The sequence below is a fragment of the Chrysemys picta genome, chromosome 14 (assembly GCF_011386835.1).
Source record: "Chrysemys picta bellii isolate R12L10 chromosome 14, ASM1138683v2, whole genome shotgun sequence".
NCBI lineage: Eukaryota > Metazoa > Chordata > Testudines > Emydidae > Chrysemys > Chrysemys picta.
In genome coordinates this window covers 44710949-44737080 of record NC_088804.1, presented here as the reverse complement: position 1 = coordinate 44737080, position 26132 = coordinate 44710949, and the positions used below count along the sequence as shown (strand labels likewise).

The window sequence follows — 26132 nt, the reverse complement described above, 5'->3', positions numbered from 1 at the left end:
TCCCGGCTTGTCTCTCTATGGTGCGGGGCGGGGTAGAGCGGCTGCTGTCGCGGCGCATTGTGGGACGGGAATGGCGGCGCTCAGTGAGCGCTGAGGCGGCTGCAGAACGGGCGTCGAGGAGAGGCGCGCGGCGGGGCTGGGGGGGCCGAGAGGTGAGAGGCCCGAGGGGGACCCGCCGGGGGAGGGGAGGCCCGAGGCCGGGGGCGGGACCAGGCCGGGGGGGCCGTGAGTCGCCCCGTCACCACCGCCTCGGGCGGGAGGAGCTTGGCGGGGTGTCCGCCGCTCGCCCCCGGGCAGCCCTGGCGCCTGGCCGGTTAGCCGCGGGGCGCCGCGTCCTGGAGTCCCTCAGCGCCCCCAGCCGAGCCTGCCGGGACCTCCCAGCCCTGCCCCCCCAGGAGCCGTGAGCCCCCCAGCCCCGCCCCCCCAGGAGCCGTGAGCCCCCCAGCCCCGCCCCCCCAGGAGCCGTGAGCCCCCCGGGAGCCGTGAGCTCCCTGCCCCGCCCCCCCGGGAGCCGTGAGCCCCCCCGGGAGCCGTGAGCCCCCCCGGGAGCCGAGCCCCCCAGCCCCTCCCCCCCGGGAGCCGTGAGCCCCCCCGAGAGCCGGGCCCCCCTGCCCCGCCCCCCCAGGAGCCGTGAGCCCCCCAGGAGCCGGGCCCCCCTGCCCCGCCCCCCCAGGAGCCGTGAGCCCCCCGGGAGCCGAGCCCCTTGCTAGTCCCACTGTAAATCAGCCAACACTTGAGAGGACTTATCATAAAACAAAAATAGGTTTATTCAAGGACGTGTAGAGATTCTGCTAAGAACAAGAGAGCGAGGGAAACGGCCCTACAAAACAAAGCCATAACCTGCAAGCTAGAGCCAATACAGTACTTACCTTTCTTCTCTAATGAAGTGGGTTCCCCCCAGAGATTGGTTTGTTGTAGGGCTGGCTGGCCTCGTGAGAACAGGGATGCAATCTTCCATGAAACACTCCCAGTCAAGAAGAATGCCTCCAGGCTGTGGTTTCTCTATTCATAGAGAGGGTGGTCCTTCGTTATAATGTTGCTTTTTACCTTCAAGTGGTTTTGATGGTTTTCTGTTATCTTTGGTTTTCCATTGACTGATGTGGGATGGGGCAAGTGAGGGCAGCTGAACCTTGCATTACATCAGTGGGCCATCACTGAGGCATAAGATTTCCTGGTGACTGTCTTTTACTCCAAGACCATAGGGTGAAGTTTTCAATAATGCTACATTATTCCTTAACTGTTACACATAGATGCATGTCTTAGGCTATGTCTACACTACCACTTACAGCAACATTTATGTTGCTCAGGGGTGTGAATATGCCACCCCATGGGTGACATAAATCACGCCAGCATAAGTGCTGGTGTGCACAGCCGCTCCTTGGGGGGAGGGGGGTTAATTATGTTGGCAGGAGAGCTGTGCCACTGTAAGCTCTCTAGTGTTAACATAGCCTAAGTGATTATCAATAAATTAATACCTTGAAAGTGTGTAATTGGTGTACGCTGTGTTATTGTAGCTAGCTGTGTTGGTCCCAGGATATGGGAGAGACAAGGAGGGTGAGGTAATATCTTTTATCAGACCAACTTTTGTTGGTGAGAAAGACCAGCTTTTGAGCTACATAGAGCTCTTCAGGTCTGGGAAGGGTACTCTGAGGCCTTGTCTACACTGCCACTTTACAGCGCTGCAACTTTCTCGCTCGAGGGTGTGAAAAAACACCCCCCTGAGCACTGCAAGGTTCAGCGCTGTAAAGTGGCAGTGTACACAGCCACGTTACGTTACCACGGCAGCGCTTTAACATTACTAGTAAAGACATACCCTGAGTGTACAGCTAGCCTAAATAGTTACATTGTATGAGACCATTCTAAGCGAAGTGGCCTGTTAACACCTTTGCAGTAACCCAGGAGCCCCCTCTTCTTGCCTTCAAACAACCCCCAATCTCATGAAGCTCATCATCAGTCGGCTCCCCACAGAGACACCAACTAAGGCCTTGTCTATACTTTACAGCGCTGCAACTTTCTTGTTCGGGGGTGTGAAAAAACACACCCCTGAGCACTGCAAGTTTCAGCACTGTAAAGTGGCAATGTAGACAGTGCACCAGCGCTGGGAACTGCTCCCCTCGTGGAGGTGCTGCAACTACACAGCCGCTGGTGAAGACATCCCCTCAGAGTGGCATCAGACCCTGCCACAACAGCACATGCAAAACCTGCAGACATCAGTACCACTCAAAACACACCTTCCAAGAGCCATGGTCCTACACATGCTTGTCACAACATATGGGGTACCAAATGCCCCAAGAAAAACTATGTGGGTGAAGCAAGGCAATCACCATGCTCTCGAATGAACTCACAGAAAAATAACAGACAAAACCAGCAATACCGATCATGGGAGAACACGTTTCACAAAACAATCGCTCCATATCTTACCTCTCAGTCCTAATCCTCAAAGGAAACCTGCACAATGCCTTCAAAAGACGAGCCTGGGGCTTAAATTCATAACTGCATGACATCAAAAATCAGGGTCTTAATATAAGATCCTGGCTTTATGGCGTATTACAACAGTTTGTAACCCGCTAACACCTCCGCCCCCTTTTTTGGGGTCCTGTTACTGCAATGGGCCATGTTAATGGGCCACTTCCCCTTGAATGGTCTTTTACCATGTGTTAACTACTTATGTTAAACAATCTGAGACACTCTGAGCACCTTTCCCAGGCATGAAGAAGCTCTCTGTGGGTACGTCTACACTGTCTACACTTACCTCCGGGTCCGGCGGCAGGCAATCGATATTCTGGGATCGATCCTGGAAGTGCTCGCCGTCGACGCCGGTACTCCAGCTCGGCGAGAGGAGTACGCGGCATCGACGGGGGAGCCTCCCTGCCACGTCTGGACCCGCGGTAAGTTCGGACTAAGGTACTTCGAATTCAGCTACGTTATTAACGTAGCTGAATTTGCGTACCTTAGTCCAAAGTGGGGGGTTAGTGGGGATCAGGCCTTTGTCTAGAAAGCTTGTCGCTCACCAGCAGAAGTTGGTCCAATCAGATATTGCCTCACCCACTTGTCTCTGTATTAGTTGTAATGAGTTTGTTAGGTCTGAAACAGGAGTTGCTTGTAAAGATCAGTGAAGCTTTTGCCTGTTTGCGTCAATGGGATGCTGTATCACAGGGGCCCGAGGGTCCCTCAGGGTGTCGCTTGTGCCCAGGAGAGCCAAGCCTGGGAGTGAGGTGGGGGCCTGGGCTGAGCTTGTGGGCTCAAGACACTGAGGCAATAGCTTGGGCTGTGCAGAGCAGCAAGGCTAAGGTGGTGGGCAGTGAGTGGGTCCAGCTGGGCCCCACGAACCTCTTGTTCACTGGGGCCAGGGTGCTGTGTGGGGAGATTTGTGCTGCATCTGGGGCAGGGGCAGGCAGAGGTTTTGAACGGAGCATGCCAAACGAGCACTGTTCTTAATCCCTCACAGTACAAGAGCGAGGCATGTGCAGTGACATTGCACGTTTAAAACTGATCAAAGGAAATATGCTTTAGCCTATGTATAATTAGCTTCTGGAACTCATGGCCACAGGATATCACCAAGGCCAGTATTTTGGTAGCGTTCAATAAAGGACTGGGCATCTGTATCATGAATGAGAATATCCAGTTTTGCATTAGGATAAAAAGAGGGGTACAATTCCTTCTCTTTTAGGGCATAAAGCACCTGTCTAATTTATGGGGTTTTTCTGATGGGCAAGTTATTCCATAACTACACGCTCAACGTTTCGTGCACCTTTTCTCTGAAGCTGCTGGTGGCACAGGCCATGTCTGAGACAGCCTTGTGTTCCTAAAGGATTGCTTTGTACAGAGAATGTTTTAGGATGCCAGAAGGAGGTCAGGTTATCCAGACATCGAGCTTAGAAAGGACGTGGAGCAGGATGGGGAAGGCTGATGTTTTTTTCTAAGAATGTGGGAGGGGCCTTTTTTCTAGTAGTCAAAAGGGCTTTTACCCATGAGGTGGTCTATTGCTGAGGTGAACTCTGGGGATTGGGCTTTTGAAAGGAGACCTGGCTCCTAAGTGTCAGCCTGACAGTGTAAACGTTCCCAGTGTAGTGTCTTGGGGCTTTGAACTTCTTCAGCACTGATCCAGAAATGATCGATTCTTCTTCCCCTCAAGGGAAATTGGAACTCTGAGCTCCTCCCTCCTGTCTCCTGGGGAAGTGAGAGGCTTGCTATTTTGGGGGAAGAGCAGTGCAGGGGGCCCCATGTATGCCCCCTTCCTCTGCTCTTGTTGGTTAATCAGAAGCCCAACCCCATGAGTCTCAACAACCTTGTCTCCTCATACCAGTGCCTGATTGTTTCCTTTCAGAGAGCCCCAGGGAAGAGACAGCTTGGGCCACAAGATCCTAGCGATGGAGGATGTCCCTGAGGACACTTCGATGCACCGGCTGGAAGGAGCTGATCTGGAGACACAGGTTGGAGGCTTGATCATCAAGAAGAAAAGTGCCTGCAGCGAGCAGCATGTCTTCAAAGCTCCAGCCCCCCGCACCTCACTGCTGGGGTTGGACTTGCTGGCTGCACAGAAACGCAGGGAGCGAGAGGAGAAGGAAGACGCAGAGGACAAGAAGAAGTCCAAAGTCTCCTCCTACAAAGACTGGGAGGAGGCCAAAGATGACTTGGGAGGCTCTGAGGAGGAGGGGAGCGACAGGGCCAGCAGGAGCAGCCGGCAGGACAGGTGAAGGCCCTGGCACTTGGTGTGAGGGGAGTTTAGGGCCTCGTCCATCCCTTGGGTGGCTGCCATGTCCTCATTTTCAGGAAGGGCCTTGGAGTGAGTGCCTGAAGGCAACTGGGCTAATTCATGGAGCTAGTTGTGCTGGATCCAGGGCACATAGGACGGAAACTGTGGGCCCCAAGTGCCTGGGGAGAGGAGAGACTGAGGATTTCTCTGAGCTGGGAGCTGCTGGAGGACTGAACTCTGCTAGACAGAGTGAGGGCTCATGCATGGGGATGAGGTCTGGAGGCTTCCCCGAGTGAAAGGCCTTGGGTGGAGACAAGTCTGGTTGCCACATACATATCTCGGAGAAGGAGCCAGGTGTTCCTTGGGCAAGACCTTGTCCCAGCCCCCTTGCTTTTGGGGGTGGGAGTGTTTCCTCCTGGCTCTTGGTAGCATTTTGTCTCCGCTACTGAGGCTTGTGCTGTCGCCTTGGGGTGGAGGGTAGAAACAGGCCTGCCAAGCTGGGAGCAAGGGGAATTTGCAGGCAGGCTGCCAGGCTCAGCTCCTTGGCAGAGGTTCCAGTTGCACACTCCTTGCCAGGCTCACGTGTGATGTGTCAGGGAGTAGTGGGGGCTGCAGGCAGAGTCACAGCACGTTCCTGACCCTGCCGAACTGCCCTTTGCCCCTCAGGCATTACCGCTCTGCCCACGTGGAGACGCCATCCCACACGGGGGGCGTCAGCGAGGAGTTCTGGGAGCGCAGCCGGCAGCGGGAGCGGGAACGGCGAGAGCACGGCGTCTACGCCTCTTCCAAGGAGGAGAAGGAGCACAAGCGGGGGCGCAATAGAGAGCGGGACCACGACCGCAAACGGGACCGAGGTAACTGTCCTGGAGACCTTTGTGGTTGCTAAAACAGGCTCTGGGACCCTGGCTTTGGCTGCTCCGAATCCCAGGGCATGGTCCTGAATCTGGGGTGTGGTGGGCTCTGGAGGGTGTTCCCACCCTGGAGGTCTGACCTGGTACTCTGTTTGCAGAGGAGCGGGACAGGAGCCGTCATAGCAGCAGCCGGTCAGAGAAGGATGGCTCGTCAGAGAGGGGCAGCAGCAGGAGGGGCGAACCAGAGAGCCCCAGACACCGACCTAAGGGTAGGAGCAGCTGCCCTTCCTCCAGTGCTCTTCCACAGGAGCTGGCGGGAGGCCTGCACTCCTCTTGAGGGGCTCTGGATCCTTCCCAAGGGGAGAGCTGAGTGAAAGTCCCCTGCTGAAGAGACCCAGGACTAGTGAACTGCCTCATATCTACAACCTTCCCTGGGAGTGGGACTGGGGTGATCTTTGAGCCTGTGCCTGTCCCCCGGGAGCAGGTCTGTGTGGCTGGTATGGGGAGCTATGGCAGCTATTCCCCTGGGGGCATGTCTCCTTAGACGATCTGGGTCAGCCCATAGAAAGCCCAGGGTGAGTCTGTAGACGTGTAAGTGGGCCCCCTTGCTCTGCTCCCTGTTGGAAGGTCCCAGGCCTTGGCTGCAGCTGGGCAGGGGCCTAGGCTGGCTCAGCAGGAGACATCAATCCCAGTTTCCTTTCCCCAGATGCAGCCACGCCATCTCGCTCGAGCTGGGAGGAAGAGGACTGCGGCTATGGCAGCTCCCGGCGCTCGCAGTGGGAGTCGCCCTCCCCGACGCCTTCCTATAGGGACTCCGAGCGCGACCGCAGCCATCGAGCATCCTCCGCTCGTGATGCAGACAGGAGGGACCGGGACAGGTAGTGGGGTGGAGGGGCGGGGTCTAGCGGGGCTGAGGGGTAGCTGGAGGGGGCTGCGCTCCCTGGTAATGCTGCAAGGGTGGCGGTCTAAGTTCCCTCTAAGCTCTGCGGCTGTGTGGCCACGCAGCTGCCTATTAAGCCCTGCGCAGGGGCTCAGGGCTGCGGCGGGGAGAGGCGCCTCCCCCCACCGGACCTGGCACCGAGCTGCCGTGAGGCTGGTCAGTCATTCCTGTCCTGCTGCTGTCTTTGCAGGTCAGTGAAGAGCAAGTACCCGGATGAGACACCGTTGCCCACCCCTTCCTACAAATACAATGAATGGGCTGATGACCGGAGGCACCTGGGGGCCACGCCACGGCTTTCCAGGGGCAAAGGTGAGGCAGAGGAGAGACCAGACTGCCTAGCCCCTCCTCCATCACTGAGAATAACACAGGGGCTGGCTTCCTCCTGGCTGAGAAGCAGGGGGCGAGGGCTGGTGAGGGCCTGCACTGACCAGGTTGTTCCTTTCTCCAGGGAGGCGTGAAGATGCAGAAGAGGGTATTTCCTTTGAGACAGAGGAGGAGCGGCAGCAGTGGGAGGACGACCAACGGGTAAAAGCCTCTCGGGCGCAGGGCCGTCCTTAGGCATACGCAGAATATGCAGCTGCGTAGGGCACCATGTAATTAAGGGGAACCAAATTTTGTGGTGCCCTAGGCAGCTGCATGCTGCATGTGGCGCTGGATCCAGTGGCCAGCCCCATACCCCGGCCAGGCCCCCGCTCCGCCCCTGTCCCCATTTGACCCCTTTCCCCAAGCCCTCTCTCCTGCTCCGCCCTGCCCCACTTGTGGAAATGGCAGGAGGGGTCTTCTGGACCTTGACTTGTTGGGATGAGGCCGGCGGAGCAGAACGCACCCAGCCTGGGTCTGAGGCGCACCAAGGCAGACAGAACTGCGTCGGGGTCTGTAGGGCCCCAGTGGGTCTGGGGGAGGAGGCTCAGCAGGGTGTGGGCGGTTGGTCTGGGGTTGCTGTACATGGATGCTGTGGTGATGGGGCAGGGTCCCTGTGTGTGTGGGGTCGGGGAGGAGGGAGACTCATTAGGGGCTCAAGGATGGGATCCCTTGGGGGTTGGTGGGCTCAGTGCAGGGTCCCTGTGTTGGGTGCTGGAGGGTGAGGCTCAGTGTGGGAGCCCATGGATGCAGGGGGTCCGTTTGTGGAGATTGGATGCTCAGTTCCCAAAATGCTGCCCGAACACTTTTCTGGATCCTGTTCTGAGCTGTTGGCTCCCCCAAGTGGTGAGACTGAGTATGGCTGCGCTCCATTGCAGACAAAGCCCCCCAGCTAGTGTTAGCTTGGGGCAGCCCCTCCTCCGAGCAGGTCCTGCATGTCAGAGCAGTTCCCCTCTGGGACTGTGGTAGCAGACTGAGTGCACAGCCCTCCCGAGCCCTCTGTCTCTGGCCATTCTCACCCTGCCTTCCCCATCTCTCTCCTTCCCACCTCCATGCCTGCCCCCGTCTTTCAGCAAGCCGACCGGGACTGGTACATGATGGATGAGGGTTATGACGAGTTCCACAACCCCTTGGCCTACTCGTCTGAGGAGTACGTGAAGAAGCGGGAGCAGCACTTGCACAAGCAGAAGCAGAAGCGCATCTCTGCACAGCGGAGGCAGATCAATGAGGTAAGAGCGCAAGGGGGGCCAGGCCACTCTGAACGTTCAGGGCACTTTCCATCTCGGGATTCCCATATTACTGGGGGGTGAGGCGTGGGGACGACAGGTCCTGCAGATCAGGAGGGTGGAGGGAATAGAAGGTGACTTTGGGATGGCCTAGCATGGACGAGGGACACGAAAGAAGCTTCTGGCTTTGGGGAGCCATGCCCCATCGCTTTGGTGTTGTCCCCACCTCCACCCCCGGTGTGGGGATGGACAGTGGGAGCTGTGGCCCTGCCCTGAGTCTGGGTGTCCCAGTGCTCCAGATGTACATGGTGTGGAGGGCCCCTAGGTACTGTCACTTGGAGGCTGGGATTAGAACTAGAGTGATGGGTCCCTTGCCCACTGCAAGCACACCCAACTCCTGAGGGAATTCTGTGGCAAAAAATTAAAAATTCTGTGCACAATATTTTAAAATTCTGCACATTTTGTCAAAAAATAAATGTGGAGGCTCCAGTTGGCAGTGGGGAGCACGGGCGACTGGCTGCACAGAGGTGGGAGATCACCTTGCAGCCCCCCTTTGCCCCTCTGGGACAAGCACTCGGCAGTGAGGCTGCACTGAATCCTGACACAGCACAAGGGCAGGACCTGCCGCAGAGATCGGTCCCTGGGGGAGGGTTGCGGGGTGATCTCTCACCTCCGTCATTTTTCTGCGGGGAAGCAAAGAAATCTGTGCGGGACATGAATTCTGCGCCCATCCAGGGGTGCTGAATTCTCCCAGGAGTAACACCTGGATGCTGCCTCAGCACACTGGCTAGTGGTGTATCCAGACTCCCTGCACCGTCCTGAGCTTTGGAGTGATCCAGAGGTAGTCTGCCTGTCATACAGCACCCAGTGATGAGGGCCTCCTCCCAGGGCATCAGTTCTACAGCCCAGCCTGCCTCCCTGGTAGCCAGTGGTACCCTCCCAACAACTGTAATGTTACCCCAGCCTCTGGCTTCCCCCTCCCCATGGGGCCCCTGGTTATCGCCTCTCCCTTGAGCTGTGCGCACTGACGCCATTATCTCCTCCTTAGTGATCTCTCAGCTGGGCAGGGCAGATGGAGTGCTGCTAATCTTCCCTCCAATCAGCCTGCCAGCTTCTCAGTCACTTCTGTGGCTTGTCCTTTGAATTGGCTCAGCCTGCTGTTAGTGTGGTGACCAGATCTGAACACTGCATTGCCAGTGCCATCTTTCTAGCCCTCCCTGAAGGGGGCGCTCCCCTCTCTGTTTGTGGGCCAGAGACCTTTGCATATGCAGCCCCAAAGCCACTCTTTGTGGATGGGTTGCGTTGCAATCGGACCTGGCTTCCATCCCACAACCCTCTTCCCGGGGAGTCTCTACTAGCGTTTCTCCCAAGGCAACTGGCCTGGCTGAGCCCCATGTCCCCAGCTCACCGGGTACGCATTGTATCTGTCATCAGCCTAAAGTTCACTATGCCCAGACCAATGGCTGGCCCTGCAGCCCCTCCACGTCACTATCTTACTGTCCTGGAGCTCCTCTGTGACTCTCTGACAGTAGGGTAGCTATACAAGTCAGAGTGCTCTTTGTAGGTGAGTATGGGGGATGCCCTATTGTGCTTCCCTGCAGCTTAGATGTGAGGAATCTCTTCTCCATCTGTGAGTGTGGCAGGCTGATGAGGGAAGCTAGGGTATTGCGCCCTCCTCACAAGCCGGAGTGGGGTCTGTGACGCTGCTGCCTGTGGTTCTCCTTCAGGACAATGAGCGCTGGGAGACCAATCGCATGTTGACAAGCGGGGTGGTCCATCGGCTAGAGGTGGATGAGGACTTTGAGGAAGATAACGCAGCCAAAGTGCACCTGCTGGTGCACAACTTGGTGCCCCCATTCTTGGATGGGAGGATCGTCTTCACCAAGCAGGTAGGGGCTCTGCTGGGGGAGAGCCACTGGGCCACTGCAATGAAGCTCAGGCCTTGTCTACACTACAAAGTTTTGTCTGCAAAAGTTATGCCTCTTTAAGTAAAACTGCTGTTGTATGTCCACACTAGCTCCTTGTGTCAGCAGACCGCATCCACACTAACAGCTCTTTCATGGACACAGACAGCCGTGCACTGTGGTAGCAATCCCATGGTGCAGCTGGCTGCGGGGTGCTTTGGGAAGGGTTTGCAATGCCTCATGCATTAGGTACATCGTCACATGATGCAGGTTTCTCAATCCCATCCTTCCAGGGGCATCCTACTAGATTGTCAGCCGCTTTTTCAACTGAAGCATGTTGGGGAAGGAGAGGAGAGTGGTGTGTCTGGGGCGGGGGAGACAGCAGGCTGAGCGACCTATGTCGAGGGGGGGAGGGGGTCAGCCCCCTCTGCTCAGCACAGGAGTCTCTCCTAAAGCAGCCAACTCTGCCTGCCCGTGATTCCCTCCCAGTTCTCCCGCAGCATCCTGAGCAGCTCTGGGAGCTCTCCATGCTGAGGAATCTCAAAGCTGCACAGCTGTCTGTCCCCCAAGTGCAGGGCGGAACAGGAGCATTCCACGCTAATGATTTGCTTTTTGTTCCCCAAATAGCTGGGCTGTCAGATACTTCCCAGAGCTTTGAAAGGGGAGGGGCGCATGCCTGCAGGCGGCAGGGATCAAAACAGGCATTTGGGGATTCTGGTGCCAAAACAACCAGCAGTGTCTATACTGAGGCTTTGTCCCTTTAAGTTTGAGCAAGAACTTTATGCCTCTGGTTGTGGTTCTCTTTTGTCACAAAAGAGCGGAGTTTTGCCACCAAAAGTAGCTTTGTGGTGCGTACACCTCCCCTGTTTTGTTGGCAAAAGCTGCCTTTTGCTGACAACTTTGTAGTGTAGACAAGGCCTCAGTCAGTGCTGCTTTGGAACCTCTCCCTCTCTTGCCCCTCCAGCCAGAGCCAGTCATCCCGGTCAAGGATGCCACTTCGGATTTGGCGATCATCGCCCGCAAAGGCAGCCAGCTGGTGCGCAAACACAGGGAACAGAAGGAACGCAAGAAGGTAGGCGCCGGGCACGGCTGCTATCTCCTGGGGGTGGTGATCTGTGCCTAGGAGCCCCAGTCTTGGACCAGACCCCCACTGTGCTGGGCGCTGCACAAACACAGAACCAAAAGATGGTCCCTGCCCCAGCGAGCTGAATGTGAGACAAACGACGGGCTATAAACAGGCCAGTGGGGGAATCCAAGGAAACCCTGAGACAGCTGGTCTGCACGATAGGCTCTGCTCTCTGCACACCAGCAGCCTAGCCACTGTCCAGTTATTTGTAGGCATCATGACAAAGGAGGGGGCAAGATTGCATTTGTCAAGGCCCGAGACACAATCAAGACACCCGACGAGGAGAGCCGGGCCGAGAGTTTCAGCTGTGTGGATGGATAAGAAGGGCTGTACGTTAGAGATTTTATGCCAAAAGAACCTGCACTGTTTAGACATAGCCCAGAGGTGAGGACCTGGAGAGAGGTACGAGTCGAAGATGACTCCCAGGTGACAGGCCTGAATGTCAGGCAGGATGGTAGTGTTGTTCACAGTGATCGAGAAAGAAGGCAGTAGTAGGAGCTCAGTTTTAGCCGTGTAGAGCTTGAACTGATAGCTAGACACCCATGAGGAGATGTCAGCGAGACAGGCCCAGACTTTAGCCTGGATCAGTGGTTCCCAAACTGGGGTTCGCGAAAGGTTACAGGGGGTTCCCAGGAAAAAATTCCCTAATGGCGGACAGAGCTGTCCCTAGGGATCCCGGCAGCACGGGCCAGCAGCCTGGAGCCCCTGGACTTCCAAGAGCTAAGCAGATCAAAGCAAGCACATCTATCATACTGAGGAGATTTAAACTTCAAGACTCCTTATAAGAAATGGAAAGGGAGGTGGATATCTTTTGCTGTTTTTAAAAATAAATAGGCAGCTAGTATTGTTTTTAAAATTACTATGAAGAACAAGTTTAAGCTTTGTTGTAACATGTGTTGTTTGCCTGGACTGCTCAAGACCTGAATGCTTGTGTAGGAGGAACTCTTTGAGTTGGCTTCTTAAATCCCTTCCTGCTGTTTCACATCTGACACTCCTTGATGAAGCATAGGAGCCTTGTCTTATAACTGGCTTATTCAAAGTGATACAAGCTACGAAAATGAGATCTTGGAAGAGTTTTGCATCTTCATAATGTAATGATAAATAATAATTAATAATAAATAGTGTGTAATAAGCATGTCATAAAAACAAATTTTATATTTTCAAGATCACTGCTTTTATAATTTATACTCAGGTAAAGGAGAAAATCTCTGGAAATATTTATTTTTAGGAGGGGGTTCACGAGACTTGATATTTTAGTGAAGGGGGTTCACAGGTTGTTAAAGTTTGGGAACCACTGGCCTGGACAGAAAGAGATGGGTGTGGGGTTGAGAGGTAGCTCTGTGAGACATCTATTAGAGATGATAGTTGATGCAAATGAGATACCCAGAGAGGGGAGAAGGGGCCACAGAGCCTCATGGAACCCCCATGGAAAGCTGGAGACAGGATGAGGAGAATTCTCTGAAGAACGTGCTGATGGAGTGGTTAGAGTGGTAGGGAAAGAACTAGGAGAGAACAGAGTCATGGAAGCCAATGGAGGACAAGATTTCAAGAAGAGCATGGTGTCAGCAGCTGACAGGTCAAGGAGGATGAGGATGGAGGATTGGCTCTGAGCTTTGTCTAGAAAGAGGTCATTAGAGACTTTGCTGAGAGGGTTTCAGTGGCGTGCAAAGGGCAGAAGCTGAGTTGTCGAGGATCTAGGATGGAATTGGAGGAGAGGAACTCCAGACAGTGATTGTAGGCAGCGTGGTCAGTGAGCTTAGAGAGGAAAGGGAGATGAGGCGGTGGTTGGAGTTAAGGGACGTGGGGTAAAGGATGGGTTTTTAAGATGTAAGTGACTACAGCGTGCTTGTGTTGGAAGGGGGAAAGAGCCAGAGGAGAGCGAGAAGTTAAGCAGAAGAATAAGGGAAAGGATGGAGAGTGGGTGCGAGGAAGATCGGGAGATGGGACGGGGTCAGTGGAATTAGAGAAGGAGAGTAGATGAGAAACTTGAGAAACTTCTGCGTCTGTGACTGGGGGGAGGAGTGGGAAGGGAAGGTTAGCTGAAGAGGGGAAGATCATATGTTGTATTTTGCCAGTTTTTCTCTTGAGAGAAAAGGGGGATGGAAGGAGGAATTGAGGAGCAAGTCAGGTGGTGAAAAGGCGGCTGGCGTTGTGGGTGCGGGATTCAGTTCAGCTGGAGAAGTAGAGTTGTTCATCTGGGAAGATGGCAGAATGGAAGGAGGAGATTATGCATTTGTAATGGAGGGAATCAGCCCAGCCATGGAATTTTCACCCAAGACGCTCTGCACCACGAGAGCCAGAATGGCAGAAGTGGCGTTGTGGCTGATCCATTGCTGGGAGGTGGCAGGGTAGATCTTGTGACTGGAGAGAGGGACAAGAGAGTTGAGAAAGGAGGAGAATGAATCATGGAGACACTCAGGAAGGATGTCCATGGAAGAGAGGGAGGAGAGGGCTGAGAGCAGACAAGAAGTCAGTGCTGATGGACTGGAAATCATGGAAAGACTGAGTAACAGTCTGAGGTGGGACTGATGGGTGATGCTGGGAAGAGACCAGGTGAGGGTCAGAGAGTGGGGACCTCAACAACCAGAAAGAGCAGTGCTTGTTGGAGACCAGATCAAGGGAATGATCCTTTTGATGAGTAGGAGAGTTGAACCAGGGTTGTAGGGCAAATAAAAAGGTGAAGGCTGGCTGGCGGGGACTCAGCCTCCTGTTGCTGGGTTCCTCCCCCAACCCCTGCAACGAAGGAGACCCCTGTGTCCATGGGAATTGCATTAATAGATTCTAAAGGCAGAAGGGACCCCTGTGATTTTAGTCTGACCTCCTAGAATCATAGAATGTCAGGGTTGGAAGGGACCTCAGGAGGTATCTAGTCCAACCCCCTGCTCAAAGCAGGACCAATCCCCAGACAGATTTTTACCCCAGTTCCCTAAATGGCCCCCTCAAGGATTGAACTCACAACCCTGGGTTTAGCAGGCCAATGCTCAAACCACTGAGCTATCCCTCCCGTCCTGTATAACGCCAGCTGTAAAACTTCCTTGAAATAATTCTGGTTTGAACTAGATCAGGGATTCTTAAACTTCATTGCACCGCAACCCCTTTCTGACAACAAAAATTACTATGTGACCCTGGGAGGGGGAACCGAAGCCTGAGCCTGCCCTGGGCAGCTGGGCCAGAGCCCAAGCTCCACCACCCCAGGTGTGTGTGTTGGGGGGCAAAGCCATAGCCCAAGGGCCTGTAACCCTGAGCCCCTCCGTCAAGGGCTGAAGTCCTCAGGCTTGGGCTTTGGCCCTGGTGGGGGGGCTTGGGCTTTGGCGCTGGGCCCCAGCAGTCTAAAGCCAGCCCTGGTGATCCTATTAAAATGGGGTTGTGACCTACATTGGGGTCCCGACCCACAGTTTGAGAACCGTAGAACTAGACCATAGCTTTTAGGAAAACATCCAATCTTAATTTAAAAATTGCCAGTGATGTAGAATTCACTGCAGCCCTTGATAAATTGTTCCATTTTTTAATCCTCACTGGTAAAAATGTGTCTTGCTTCCAGTCTGAATTTGTCTAGCTTCAACTTCCGACCATTGGATCATGTTATACCTTTCTCTGCAAGATTGAAGAGCCTGTTCTCAAATATTTTTCCCCATGTGATCAAATCACCTCTTTATACTTCTCTCTGTTAAGCTAGATTGAGCTCCTTGAGTCTATCACTGTAAGGCAGGTTTTCCAATCCTTTAATCAGTCTCCTTGCGCTTCTCTGAATCCGCTCCAATTTATCAACATCCTTCTTGAACGGTGGACACCAGAACTGGACACAGTATTTCAGTAATGGTCACAGAAGTGCCAAATACAGAAGTAATATAATCTCCCTTCTATTGAATATTCCCGTTCATACATCCCAGGATCACATTAACCCTTTTGGCCACAGCGTCACAGTGGGAGCTCATTCAGCAGGTTATCCACCATGACCCCAAGTCCTTTTCAGAGTCAGTGCAACAAGGACAGAGTCCCCCCTCCTGTAAGTGCGTTCTGTGTTCCTAGGTGGATTGCCGTATGTTGGGCGTATTGAAACACACTTTGTTTGCTGTGCCGTTTACCAAGCAGTCGAGAGTGCTCTGTATTAGTGACTTGTCCTCATCATTATTTACCACTCCCCAGATCTTTGTGTTCTCTGCAAATGTTACCAGTGAGTTTGTTTTCTTCCAGGTCCTTGATTAAAGATGTTAAATAGCGTAGGGCCAAGAACCGATCCCTATGGGACCACACAAGAAAGGCAACCACTCAGTGCTTTCCTGTTTACAGTTACATTTTGAGACTTGTCATTTAGCCAGTGTTTCAGCCATTTAATGTGTACCATGGTGATTCTGTGTATTAGTTTTTTAATCAAAATGTTGTGTAGGACCCAGTCAAATGCCTTACAGAAGTCTAAGAATAATCTTTATTCTTTCTGTGGCCTCCCGCTGTGTAGGGCGTCCGCCAGGTTCTGGCATTTATTTCAGCCTTGTGCTGGTCAGTTCAAGCTGAAATTATGGACTTTGCTCCTTTCTCCAGTGTTCTGTGTCATGTTTCTATAGGTCGCTGTCTTTTTCTCCATATCATCACTTGTGGTGAAAGTCATGTTGGTGGCATTGTTAAAGTGTGTCCTAAATATTTCCGTCGTCGTCGTCTTAGCATATTTGATGCTTTACACTGGTTTGCAGTTTTTCCAATGGTCTTTGACGATCTTCTGCAGACATTTCCTTTGGAATGAGATGATCTTAACAATTTCTGTTGTAGATTGTCTTGTCTCTGCTCCCTAAAGGAGGACAGACATGATGTCAGTACCAATCAGCTGCTCTTCCAAATCTTTTTAGAGTTATGAAAGTTGTTGCTACTTTTGATAGTCGCTGCTTGACAGCTAGCATGCGTCAGCATCATTGCACATCTCACTCTTTGTCCACTCTGATGGTTACTCTGGGGACATTGGTAGCTATGTACTTTGTCTCCCTCTTGTTGATGAACAAACCAACTAGTTTTTGCTGTGTCTGCCAAAAGCTGGGCGGTGCTTTGTTTGTCCATAAAATTCTTCAGTTTCCTTCTGTGGTTACTTTCCTCATGACATAATCAATGACCAGTGCAAACAGTAGTGAACATATGAACAAAAGAACAGCCAGACTGGGTCAGACCAAAGGTCCCTCTAGCCCAGTGTCCTGTCTTCCAACAGTGGCCAATGCCAGGTGCCCCAGAGGGAATGAACAGAACAGGGAATCATCAAGTGATCCATCCCGTCGCCCATCCTTTTACTTTGTTGTTTAGCCACGGTGGCTCTTATTTGGTTCTCTTACTGTGTGTTTTAATTTGGGGGATACATTTAAGTTGAGCCTCTATTATGATGTCTTTAAAAAGTTTCCATGCAGCTTTCAGGGATTTCACTTTTGGTGCTGTACCTTTTAAGTTCTGTTTAACTAACTTCCTCATTTTTGTGTAGTTCCCTTTTCTGAAATTAAATGCTACAGTTTTGGGCTCCTGTGATGTTTTCCCCACCACAGGGGTGTTAAATTTTAATAATATTGTGCTCACTATTACCAAGCGGTTCAGCTATATTCACCTCTTAGACCAGATCTTGTGCTCCACTTAAGACTAAATCAAGAATTGCCTCTCCTCTGGTGGGTTCCAGGTCTAGCTGCTCCAAGAAGCAGACATTTAAGGTGTCAAGAAAGTTTATCTCTGCATCCTGTCCTGAGGTGACATGGACCCAGTCAATATGGGGATAGTTGAAATCCCCCATTATTATTGAGTTTTTTATTTGTATAGCCCCTCTAATCTCCCTGAACATTTCACAGTCACTATCACCATCTTGGTCAGGTGGTCAGTAATATATCCCTACTGCTATATTCTTATTATTTGAGCATGGAATTACTATCCTTAGAGATTCTGTGGTACAGTCTGGTTCATTTAAGATTTTTACTTCATTTGATTTTACGCTTTCTTTCACATATAGTGCCACTCCCCCACCAGCATGACTGTTCTGTCCTTCCGATATATTTTCTACCCTGGTATTACTGTGTCCCATTGATTATCCTCATTCCACCACGTTTCTGTGATGCCTATTTTATCAATGGTTTCAGAGTAGCAGCCGTGTTAGTCTGTATCCGCAAAAAGATGTTCTCAATGTTCTCATTTAATACGAAGCCCTCTAGTTCACCCATCTTATTATTTAGACTTCTAGCATTGGTATAGAATTACTTTTAAAACTTGTCACTTTTTAGCTGTCTCCATTACGTGATGTAATTGAATGGGACTTTTTTTCATTTGACTGTTTCTCATCAGATCCTACCTGTATTTTATTATCTTCCATCTTCTCCTCCTTAGTAGGATATAGACAATCTCCATTAGTAGATCCTCCCCAAGGGATGTCTCTGTCCAAACCATGTGCTCCTCTGGACCTGTCCGCTTTCCCCCAGCCCTTAGTTTAAAAACTGTTCTACGACCTTTTTAATTTTAAGTGCCAGCAGTCTGGTTCTGTTTTGGTTTAGGTGTTCCTGTATAGGCTCCCCCTTTCACAAAAGTTTCCCCAGTTCCTAATAAATCTAAACCCCTCCTCTCTACACCATCGTCTCATCCACGCATTGACACCCTGCAGTTCTGCCTGTCTAACTGGCCCTGCGCGTGGAACTGGAAGCATTTCAGAGAATGCTACCGTGGAGGTCCTGGACTTCAATCTCTTCCCTAGCAGCCCAAATTTGGCCTCCAGGACCTCTCTCCTGTCCCTCCCTATGTCATTGGTACCTACATGTACCACAACCACCGGCTCCTCCCCAGCACTACATATAAGTCTCTCTAGATGTATCAAGTGGGGACATGGAACACCCTTACGTTATTCAGTTGTCACTGCAAATCATTGGCTGATGATGTCACCATCTCTGACAGCAAATTCTAATAATAAGAATAATACATCAAGACCACAGTTTCCAACCAAACTTGTAATCTCATGAATTTGATATCAGGTTAGTTTGACAGGATCTATTTCCCACAACCCAGGTTGATTGGCATTAATTGCATTACTCTCCTTTAATTCTTTATTAATGGAGTCCTATATCAGCTTCTACATTATCTTGCCCAGGATCAACGTCAGGCTGACAGGCCTATCTTTACCCGGGTCGTCCTATTTACCTTTTCTAAATATTGGCATGATATACGCTTTTTTCCAGTCTTATGGAACTTCCCCAGTGTTCCAAGAGTAACAGCCCAGCAGCTCCGTGACCAGCTCTTTTAAAACTCTGGACCTGCAAGTTATCTGGACCTGCTGATTGTAAAATGTCCTAACTGTAGTAGGTGCAGTTTAACATCTGCCGTGTTATTAATGGAGTGAAAAGTGTTGCATCAGCATATGATATGACTGGTGACATGACTACATCATCGTTTTTTTCCCTAAATATAGAACAGCAATATTTATTGAACTTGTCTACCTTTTCTGCATTGTTGACAAAACTACCTTTTCTATCCAGTAATGGACTGTGTTGTTGGGATCTTTTTTGTTCTTAATTTACTTTAAAAGGCTTCCTTATTGTCCTTAACTCTGCTGGCCTTAGAATTCTCCTTGTGTCCTTTTGCTTCCCTTACCATTTTTCTATAGTTCCTACCTTATGATTTATATTCATAGAATCAAGAGATCATCTAGTCCAGTTCCTTGCACTCATGGCAGGACTAAGTTATTATCTAGCCCATCCCTGACAGGTGTTTGTCCAACCTGCTCTTAAAAATCTCCAGTGACAGAGATTCCACAACCTCCCTAGGCAATTTATTCCAGTGCTTAGCCACCCTGAGAGTTAGGAAGTTTTTCCTAATGTCCAACCTAAACCTCCCTTGCTGCAAGTTAAGCCCATCGCTGCTTGCCCTAGCCTCAGAGGTTAAGAACAATTTTTCTCCTTCTCTTTGTAACAACCTTTTATGTACTTGAAAACTGTTATCATGTCCCCTCTCAGTCTTCTCTTCTCCAGACTAAACAAACCTGTTTTTTTCAGTCTTCCCTCAGAGGTCATGTTTTTGAGACCTTTAATAATTTTTGTTGCTCTTCTCTGGACTTTCTCCAATTTGTCCATATCTTTCCTGAAATGTGGCGCCCAGAATGGGACACACTACTCCAGTTGAGGCCTAATCAGCGTGGAGTAGTGTGGAAGAATTACTTCTCCTGTCTTGCTTACAACACTCCTGCTAATACATCCCAGAAGGATGTTCACTTTTAGTTGTTTTGCAACAGTGTTACACTGTTGACTCATATTTAGCTTGTGATCCACTATGACCCCCAGATCCCTTTCCGCAGTACTCCTTCCTAGGCAGTCATTTCCCATTTTGTATGTGTGCAACTGATTGTTCCTTCCTAAGTGGAGTACTTTGCATTTGTCCTTATTGAATTTCATTCTTTGAACATCATCTTTCTTCCGTTTGTTTATATCTGTATATAAAAAGTTATTTATTTTTCATAGCTGCATTCACTTTCCCTCTAAGCTAGGTTGTTTTTTTAACCTGTGCAGCTTTCTCTTGATTGTGGCTTTTTGGGCCTCTAGAGTGAATTAGAGAGGATCCCATTGTTACTCTGTGTTCATGAGGGAGATGTTGAGGGTTTGAGTCAAGATCTAGTGGCTGGAAGATGAAGATGGACAGATTCAGTCTAGAAATAAGGCATGAATTGTTAGTAGTGAGAGGAATTAACTGTAGGAACAATTTACCAAGGGATGTGTTGGATTCCCCAGCGCTTGAAATCTTTAAATCAAGATTGGTGTCTGTCTAAAAACAGTTCTGCTCTAGCTCACCCAGCAGCTGTGAGCTTGATGCTGCAGGAGTCGTGGGTGAGGTTCCAGATTAGATGGTCACAATGGGCCCTTCTGGCCATCTACGAATGTCCCATCTGGGATGTGACTGCAGAGGGTTGGGCTCTTTTTTCCTCTGCTCTTGGCACTGCTGGTGGTGAGCTGGCACTTTGTTCTCTGCCTTTCAGGCTCAGCACAAGCACTGGGAGCTGGCTGGCACCAAACTGGGAGACATTATGGGCATCAAGAAAGAGGAGGAGCCAGACCAGACTCTGACAGAAGATGGCAAGGTGGATTACAGGTAGGAGTCTGCTTGGTGGGGTTCTGAGCCTGGGACTCGGGTAAGGTCCATGGAGTCACGCACTCAGGGGCTGCTGTGTCCCCCCAGGACAGAGCAGAAGTTTGCTGATCACATGAAGGAGAAGAGTGAGGCCAGCAGCGAGTTTGCTAAGAAGAAGTCGATTGTGGAGCAGAGGCAGTATCTGCCCATCTTTGCTGTGCAGCAGGAGCTGCTCACCATCATCAGGTACCGCTGCTAGCCCCTCCCTCCCGGGCAGCTTCTCTCAGGCAGAGAGGTGAAGCCGAATGGGCCGTCGACTCCTGTACGGCTCCTGGATGGAGCCCAATAACTTGTCTGACTGAAGCATCTTCCAGAGAGGCCTCCAGCCTTGACTGGAAGGCATCAGGAGATGGGGACCTTGCTGCCTTCCCCTGCTTTCCCCCCACCCCCCAGGCAGGTCTCTGCACCGGGGGGTCCCTCGGCTGCGGGAACAGGCTGCACAGCTCGTGCGCTGGGGCAGGGACTGAAGCCTGCTGCTGAGCGACCTCTGTCTGCTCTTCCCTAGGGATAACAGCATTGTCATTGTGGTGGGGGAGACTGGAAGTGGCAAGACCACCCAGCTGACTCAGTACCTGCATGAGGACGGCTACACCGACTACGGCATGATCGGCTGCACCCAGCCCCGCAGAGTGGCTGCCATGTCGGTAGCCAAGCGGGTCAGCGAGGAGATGGGCGTGAGCCTGGGAGAAGAGGTGAGTCTGGCCAGGCCCTGGGGTAGCCCTGCTGACTTGCTGGCAAGGTGCAGGTGCTGACTTCTCCGCTTTCCAGGTGGGCTATGCCATCCGCTTTGAGGACTGCACGTCAGAGAACACAGTCATCAAGTACATGACGGACGGGATCCTGCTGCGGGAGTCCCTGCGTGAGGCCGACCTGGACCATTACAGCGCCATCATCATGGACGAGGCACACGAGCGCTCGCTCAACACGGACGTGCTCTTCGGCCTGCTGCGGGAGGTCGGTGCACCCGAGGGTGGGGCGGGCCATGGGATGGGGTTGGGGCAGCAGAGGGCACAGGCCAGAGCCTGGCTGCTGGTAGCATGGATTGGATGCCCTGCTGGGACTTGGGGAGGGAAGGGTAGGGAGATGGAGGCTCTGGGGCAGGGGCAGTGAGCCGTGCCCCTCGCAGAGAGGGGAGGCAGTCAGTACAGTACCCTGCCCTCCGGTTGCCCTCGCAGTGTGTGTGTGTGGTGGGGAGGAGTGGCCTGGGCCCTGCCCCCTGCTGCCCTCACAGTGTTTGTGTGTGGGGAGGAGTGGCCTGGGCCCTGCCCCCTGCTGCCCTCGCAGTGTTGGGTGTGTGTGGGGGAGGAGGGGTATGGTCAGCCCAGTGCCTGCCTGAGCCCTGCCCCCCCTGCTGCCCTCCCAGTGTGTGTGTGGGGGGAGGAGTGGCCTGGGCCCTGCCCCCTGCTGCCCTCGCAGTGTTGGGTGTGTGTGTGTGTGGGGGGGTATGGTCAGTCCAGTGCCTGCCTGGGCCCTGCCCCCCTCGCAGTGTTGGGGGTGGGGGGAAGAGTGGCCTGGGTCCTGCCCCCTGCTGCATTCACAGTGTTTGGGGGGGGGAATGGTCAGCCCAGTGCCTGCCTGGGCCCTGTCTCCTGCTGCCCTCGCAGTGTGTGTGTGTGTGTGTGTGTGTGTCGGGGGGGAGTGGCCTGGGCCCTGCCCCCTGCTGCCCTTGCAGTCTGTCTCTCCAGGTGGTGGCGCGGCGCGCGGACCTGAAGCTCATCGTCACCTCGGCCACCATGGATGCAGAGAAGTTTGCCTCCTTCTTTGGGAACGTTCCCATCTTCCACATTCCTGGCCGCACCTTCCCTGTGGATGTCCTGTTCAGCAAGGTGCCCAGGGCGGGCGTGGGGGGAGGGGGGTCTGGGCAGGGCTGGCCGTGCAGGGGCGGAGGTGGATGTGCTGTGTGATGGGTCCTGTGCATGGGGGGGATTCGGGCTGTGGGCAGCCAGGCCCCCCTCGAACTGCTCTCTGCCTTTCAGACCCCGCAGGAGGACTACGTGGAGGCTGCGGTGAAGCAGGCCCTGCAGGTGCATCTGTCTGGAGCCCCTGGAGACATCCTCATCTTCATGCCGGGCCAGGAGGACATCGAGGTGACCTCAGTGTGCCTGTAACGCTAGGCCCCCCCCATCCCTCCCTGGGACCTGGCAGCGCTAGGCCTCCCCCCCCCCCCCCGGTCCCCTTGTGCCTTTTCTTGCTTTCACTCCCCTCTGTCCCCAGGTGGCCTCGGAGCAGATCGTGGAGCATCTGGAGGAACTGGAAAAGGCCCCAGCTCTGGCTGTGCTGCCCATCTACTCTCAGCTGCCCTCTGACCTGCAGGCCAAGATCTTCCAGAAGGTAGCACCTGGCAGGGTCTGCTGGGGGGAGGGAGCAGCGGCTGGGCCTGCTGCGGGGGCACCTGATGTCTGACTGGGCAGAAGGTAAAAGCCAGGGACCCACCGCTCCCCGGGGGGCGCTGATCCTGGCACTCCTTGTCTGCATCCCTGGGGGGCACTGTCCGTCGGGAGCGGGGGGCTGCCAGCCCCTCAGGGCGCTGACACCTGGTGTGTTGTAGGCTCCGGACGGTGTCAGGAAATGCATTGTCGCCACCAACATTGCGGAGACCTCGCTGACTGTGGACGGCATCATGTTTGTCATTGACTCCGGCTACTGCAAGCTGAAGGTGAGGCGAGGGTCGGTGGCGGATCCCTGCTCCCCGGAGCTGCTGCGTAGCCACCTTTTGGGCCCTGCCCGGCACCTCCCACCCTGTCTGACTGCTCCTTGCCTGCCCCGCCAGGTCTTCAACCCCCGCATAGGGATGGACGCCCTGCAGATCTACCCCATCAGCCAAGCCAACGCCAACCAGAGGTCGGGTCGCGCTGGCCGGACGGGCCCAGGTCAGTGCTTCAGGTAGGCGCCTCGCCGCAGCATTAACCCCTTGGGTGCTGAGCTGTGGACACAGCAGCTGCTTCCCCTCAGTTGGCTTGATTCTAGCTGCTCTGTGGGAAGGGTCCTGGAGCTCAGGCGAGTCTGAACTGTGTGCACACCCCAAAGTGCCCCACCTTGGAGGGGGTGCTCCCATGTCAGGGGTGTCCCGACTGCACCACAGGGAGCAGCAGGTGCAGAGCCAGGTGCCTCGGCCCCCTCGGCTGCAGCGATGGCGTCTCCTTGTGCACCCAGCCTCTCCTGCACTGTTGCTGGGTGTGTGTGCAGGGTCCACTCCCTGCCCCAAAGCAGGGCAAGCTGGAGCTGCAGCTCCTGTGCCCGGGATCCCTGCTCTAGAGAGCTCGCCGTGGCGGGGCAGGAGGCTCTGAGCTCGGGGGAAGCGGCGCTATCTGAGGGGCTGGCTGGGCAGGAGGGAATGGCGCTCACAGCATCGGTTCCCCAGGCTCTACACCCAGAGCGCCTACAAGAATGAGCTGCTGACCACCACGGTGCCCGAGATCCAGCGCACCAACCTGGCCAACGTGGTGCTGCTGCTCAAGTCTCTGGGCGTGCAGGACCTGCTGCAGTTCCACTTCATGGACCCGCCCCCCGAGGACAACATGCTGAACTCCATGTACCAGCTGTGGATTTTGGGAGCCATGGACAACACGGGTAAGGAGGAAGGGGAGCGCTGGGGGATTCGAGGGGGGGGGGGGGGAGTAGGGGGTGCTGGGAGCTTGCCTTGCTACCGGCTCCTGTGTTGCTCTGGCAGGTGGCCTGACCTCAACGGGGCGCCTGATGGTTGAGTTCCCGCTGGACCCGGCGCTCTCCAAGATGCTCATTGTCTCCTGTGACATGGGCTGCAGCTCCGAGATCCTGCTCATCGTCTCCATGCTCTCTGTGCCTGCCATCTTCTACCGGCCCAAGGTGCGTGCTGCTGCCCCTCCTCTCCTCGGGTGCGGGCTGGGGGGAGGACATCTCTCCCCTCCAGCCCTAACCCTGCACCCCCTGCTCCCACCTAGGGCCGGGAGGAAGAGAGCGACCAGGTGCGGGAGAAGTTTGCTGTACCGGAGAGCGATCACCTGACCTACCTGAACGTTTACCTGCAGTGGAAAAACAACAGCTACTCCATGCTGTGGTGTAACCAGCACTTCATCCACGCCAAGGCCATGAGGAAGGTGGGGCCGTGCTGGGAGGCAGGGCCTGGAGGGGGCAGAGGGTGGGGCCTCTGAAGTGGGGCAGGCCTCTGACAGTCATGTGCTGTTGCAGGTGCGGGAGGTGCGTGCCCAGTTGAAGGACATCATGGTGCAGCAGCGCATGAGCCTGGCGTCCTGCGGCTCAGACTGGGACATCGTCAGGAAGTGCATCTGTGCCGCCTACTTCCACCAGGCTGCCAAGCTGAAGGTGAAGTCGGGCGTGCAGGGTGCAGGCCGCGGGAGGGGCAGGGTGCAGGCCGCGGGAGGGGCAGGCCGCGGCAGGGCGCGGGAGGGGCAGGGCGCAGGCCGCAGGAGGGGCAGGGTGCTGCCCGGGGCTGTGCTAACCCGGCTCTTTCCACAGGGCATCGGGGAGTATGTGAACATCCGCACTGGCATGCCCTGCCACCTGCACCCCACCAGCTCTCTCTTTGGCATGGGCTACACTCCAGACTACATTGTGTATCATGAGCTGGTCATGACCACCAAGGTGAGCGGGCCGAGCCCTCCCTGCTGGTGGGCGGGATGTTCTCAGAGGGTGTGTAGGGGGCGGAGGGGGGGGTTGGGGCCGTGCCCTCCCTGCTGGTGGGCGGGATGTTCTCAGAGGGTGTCTGTGTGTGGGGTGGTGGTGGGGGCCACGCCCTCCCTGCTGGTGGGCGGGATGTTCTTGGGGGGCGTTGGGACCTGGCCCTCCCCAGGAGCTCTGCCTTCCATCATGCGGGTTAGTGCTGGGCTGAGGGGGCTGTTGGGGCCACAGGAGGCAGACAGTGCCGTGTGGCAGTGGTGCCTGGGAAGGGGAGGGTGGGACCCGTGGCCTGCCCTTGCCCTTGCCCTTTCTCCCCCCAGGAGTACATGCAGTGTGTCACGTCTGTGGATGGAGAGTGGCTAGCGGAGCTGGGCCCCATGTTCTACAGCATCAAGCATGCAGGGAAGTCGCGCCAGGTAAGGCTTCTCCCAGCTGCCAGGGGTGCAGGCCAATAGCTCTGCAAAGGGGGTGGGGGGAACTTCCCATGGGGCAACCTCCATGGAGACTGGGCTTTGCCCACAGCCGAGCTGATGCCGCCTGCTTTGTGCCCAGCTACGCCCACGCACCGGCAGGCCCGGGGAGCTGCGCAGGGCACCCAGCTAGGCAGGATTGGACGTAGGCTGCAGCCTATGCCATGGGCCTCTCCCCTTCCCAGCTCTGAGCCGCTGGGCCGCTGCACTCAGAGCTCTTGCCCTTGCTGCCGCTGCAGGAGAACCGCCGTCGGGCCAAGGAGGAGGTGTCGGCCATGGAGGAGGAGATGGCTCTGGCTGAGGAGCAGCTGCGAGCACGCCGGGAAGAGCAGGAGCGCCGCAACCCCCTGGGCAGCGTGAGGTGGGTGCTGGGCATGGCAGCAGGGGCTGTCCCCAAAGGGCCGCGGCACGGGCTGCCTGTGGCATGTTCTCTCCTGCAGGGGGATAACGACTGCTGTGAGTTGCGCCCAGGGGGCGGGGAGCAGGTCTAGCACTGGGGCTTCTGGCCTAGCCGGCAGGGTTCTAGGCCCTCCGGCCCTGTGGCTAACGGCCCTTGCTCTCCCTCGCAGGTCTTTGAAGATCTATACTCCGGGGCGAAAGGAGCAGGGGGAGCCCATGACGCCGCGCCGCACTCCTGCCCGCTTCGGCCTGTGAGCAGGCGCTTCCCTGGAGCTGATGGATTCCTTGCGGGGAGCTGTCCCCACTGTGTGTAAATGTGACTCTGGGGTGCTGGGGCCCTGCCCTGCCCTGCCACCTGCACACACCTTGGCACTGTTTGCTACAGAGGAGAAATAATTTTATTTGTATAAATGTTGGTGGCCTCCA

The 26132-nt window shown here is 54.4% G+C and overlaps 1 protein-coding gene across 1 annotated transcript; it reads left to right on the top strand.

The window, feature by feature from the left end:
* On the top strand, positions 1-26132 carry DHX38 (DEAH-box helicase 38). Its single transcript, XM_065567689.1, has 27 exons — positions 1-152; positions 4328-4693; positions 5363-5550; positions 5706-5816; positions 6254-6425; positions 6678-6796; positions 6936-7012; positions 7921-8076; positions 9801-9962; positions 10942-11049; positions 20069-20181; positions 20269-20406; positions 20726-20912; positions 20989-21174; positions 21906-22046; positions 22197-22307; positions 22435-22551; positions 22769-22876; positions 22991-23103; positions 23582-23790; positions 23891-24045; positions 24141-24296; positions 24388-24522; positions 24676-24801; positions 25158-25253; positions 25547-25668; positions 25877-26132. Exons 2-27 carry the CDS (start codon positions 4371-4373, stop codon positions 25959-25961), a joined length of 3714 nt encoding a protein of 1237 aa, XP_065423761.1. The 5' UTR covers positions 1-152; positions 4328-4370; the 3' UTR covers positions 25962-26132.